The following is a 3,504-nucleotide window of genomic DNA, read 5'->3' on the forward strand; positions in this document are numbered from 1 at the left end:
ATCATGGTCTAAGACAGGAGTTGGCCAACTTTTTCTGTAATGGCCACATAGGAAATATTTCAGACATTTCAGGACATAGGTTTTCTGGTGCACTAATGAGCTCTGCCAGTGTGGCATGGGAGTAGTCACAGACAATGTGTGAAAGAATGAGGAAGGATACATGCCAGTTTTTATGGAGAATGAAAATTAAATTTCATATATTTTCCATATGTCAAAAATGTTATTCTTGGGCATTTGTAAAAACATTCTTACTGATGGGCTATGCTAAGATAAGAGGTAGGTTGAATTAATGCATGGTCTTGTAAGTACTATGTTTGTGCCCAGTGGAAAACAATTCTGTCAAGTAGAAAACTATGCAATGATGTGAGGTTGATTGTGCTTTTGTGCCCCATATCCTAAGAAATTTTGCCACCAAATGGCTCAGAGATTTACTATTATATTTTTGTAGATTTTCTTACAACTTCTGTTTAAATAAAGACGCTTTTCTAGTTAATTTTAATTTATGACGTGGAATAGTAATGGTCATGCTTCAATTTTTTCCTTATGAATTTCCACGTATTGGAGTATCATTTGTTGAAAGTATATCCACTCATATATGTTTAAGATACATTTTCATATATTAATTGTTTATCCATTCCGAGAAATAATTTAAAAAATTAAATTATAGGCATTTAATATTACAAATTTAGGGATGGATTTTCCCTATATTTTTATTTTAAAAATTTATATCTAAATAAAATTAAAACACATATAGACATATATGTATATATATATATGAACATGTATATATATGTACTTTTATATCTTTCCATCCATTTCTTTATATATCAGCACTTTCCCCTGTATGCCCCAAGAGTAAAGATTTTCTTCTAATTTATAAAAATAGCATTCACGTTCAGGAGTTACTGTTACAATAACATGATCTAATATACAGCCTATATGTAAATTTTTCCAAATTTAGTAGAATTATTTTAGCTTTTTTTCTCTTGCTATTTACCATCCAGTCCAGGAACAAGCATATAATTTGCTTATCGTTCTCTTTAGTCTCCTGTGATCAAGGACACAATTCCTTTCTTTTGTTTGTTTCCTTTTGATATGTTGATTTTTTTGTGGAGTCCAAGGTAGTAGCGATTGATAATGTTCCTTAGACTGTTTTTTTGTTCTCAATATTAGATTATAGTTATGATTTTGGCAAGAATAGGCATAGGTACTTTGAATATCCCACAGAATCTCATTGATGAGGTGGCGGTACATATGTCACTTGTGCCATTATTGGTTATGCTCATTTCCTTGGTAATAAGGTGATATCTGCCAGATTTCTGCATCGCAGAGGTTCTCCAATGTAGGTTTATGCATAATTAATGAATATCCATGACACGGTACCTTAAGACTTTATGTAAATCCTGCTTTCCAAGTCACACAACCAAGAGTTTCAGCTTTAACTGATGATCCTGACCTGAATAGTCACGAAGTGAGCATTTTTCTAATTTCATCATCCCTTCTCTGGTTGTAAGTTTAGGATAAATCTCTAATGAATATCTCCCTCCATGATTTAATATCAAGACAAAAAACGTGCTTGGCAATGATAAACACTCGGGTCGTTTTATTCTTGTTTTCTTGTTACAAAATATCATTTTCAATTTTACTAGATCATATGATCTAGTTTAAAAGAGCCCTATGAACAGGTAGTTTGGATATTTTAAGTGCCAACAGAGATTTCGATTTTACACCATAGTCTATATATAGGATGTGTGAAAACTGAAGTGATGAAATAGAGCAGCCTGTGGGGATAGACCCTGGGTTCCAACCTTGATAAGGAGAACAGATTAAGAACGTTTATCACCCCAGTGACCAAGTGCTCAGGATTGCAACTGTTATTGGGGAGGACTTCAGCAAGATCATCACCACTGATCTTAAACTCATCCTTGTTGATGATTGGGTCCGTGTGTCCATAAATGTTCCTGCTGTTCTTTGGACCTGTGTTTCTTCATCTGTAGATCAAAAGATTTATCTAGGTAATAACTGTTGTTATTTACAGCTTTGTGACTCCTTCATAACTTGGGTTACCTATCTCTATTGCGTCCAGGGCACAGTCATATTACCATCCCTGACATCTGTCCTGCACGATGACAAAGAATTCCCCAACCCAGAGAAGTTCAACCCTGGTCATTTTCTGGATGAAAATGGCAACTTTAAAAAAAGCAACTTCTTCATGCCTTTCTCAACAGGTAATAGAAATTTATTTCCTTTCTTATTTTAGAGGACAAGAAAACTTTTGGGGATCAGTTAAACTTACATGCTTTTTCCTCTGGGACTGGTAGAAATGCTCCTTGCACATGTTCAGGAGCACCACTGGCAATGCCTATATACTTCCTTCATCATTATACATCCTCATCATGGGACCAGAGTCATGGTGCTTTGGGGAGTTAAACCGGTTCTTCATAATCAGGAAGGCTGAAGTATAGGTAAATTGAATTCTGCCTTGGATACTGAGGTACCCAAAAACTCCTCCTAGAATGAAAAACTTATTTAGACTTTCCTCATGTGCCACTGCAAAGGTTCTCACTCTGCAGTTTCACTGAGTGTCTTCCACTTAGTGTCCACATCACCCATCTGAACTTTGGGGATTCAACCTTCTCCTCCCCCAACTCTTCTTCTCCTGCTCACCTCTATGTATCATTGAAATGTCTAATAACTTCTGGCTAAATACCAGATATAATATATGAAAAAATGCAGAATTTGAGGTCATGTTTATCTTCTTTCAGAAAGGGAGCATTCTCCTCCCATGGTAGTCATAATGCTGTAACACCTCCTGCCCTGACTCCGAGGTGGACATGATATGAACACAGTTGATAGTTAATTACTATAGCCATGAGCATACCTCTCTGATGTTTTCCCATCTCTGGATCTTGAGACCAATTTTTTCTTAGCAGATATACAATGCCTTTTTCACATGGTTTCCATATTCCTCCAGACGTTCTAGTTGCTATGCTACAGGCTACTCTATTCCACTTGACCCAGGAGATATAATTGTTAAATTTAAAATTAGGTAACTAAATATTATATTGTCATGGGGCAAAATAAATGAGATTGGTAAGGTTGCAGATACTAATGTCATTTCCTGGAGGAGACAGAACTGGTAACTTTACCAAGAGGTTATATGGCTCTCCCTGAGGTCACTGATTGAGTACAAGGATTGACATTTCAGCTCATTCTGTTTTCACCTTGACATAGGTAAGAAAGAGTTTGCTTCTCATTATTCAGGTCTGAGGGTAATAGTAATGAAACTTGGTCTCCTGTATCCATCTACATGGGAAATAGCCTGAGAAATCAGACAGGGTTTGCGACTTCCCCACCCCCATCCAGTGTATCAAATTGGGGACCTGCCTCTGGGGAGTGTTGCATCTGCTGAGATCACCCATTCACCAGGCTGTAGGCTCACGCTGTGCCTGTTGAGTTTTGAATGGAGAGAGCCCAGAGCCCGAGGAATGACCCATTTGTCCG

At 36.9% G+C, this 3,504-nt stretch overlaps 1 protein-coding gene across 1 annotated transcript in view; it reads left to right on the forward strand.

The window, feature by feature from the left end:
* Nucleotides 1–1,817: 1,817 nt before the first annotated feature.
* The window catches only part of LOC105824505 (cytochrome P450 2C20-like), a gene marked incomplete at its 5' end in the record, with an annotated part of 16,635 nt that continues 14,948 nt past the window's right edge, over nucleotides 1,818–3,504 (forward strand). Inside the window, one exon of the mRNA XM_012661958.1 lies at nucleotides 1,818–2,228. Within this exon, the coding sequence (XP_012517412.1) occupies nucleotides 1,818–2,228 (411 nt within the window). The remainder of the gene's footprint in view (nucleotides 2,229–3,504) is intronic.

Source organism: Propithecus coquereli, unplaced genomic scaffold, assembly GCF_000956105.1.
Source record: "Propithecus coquereli isolate 6110/MARCELLA unplaced genomic scaffold, Pcoq_1.0 Scaffold747, whole genome shotgun sequence".
Taxonomy (NCBI): domain Eukaryota; kingdom Metazoa; phylum Chordata; class Mammalia; order Primates; family Indriidae; genus Propithecus; species Propithecus coquereli.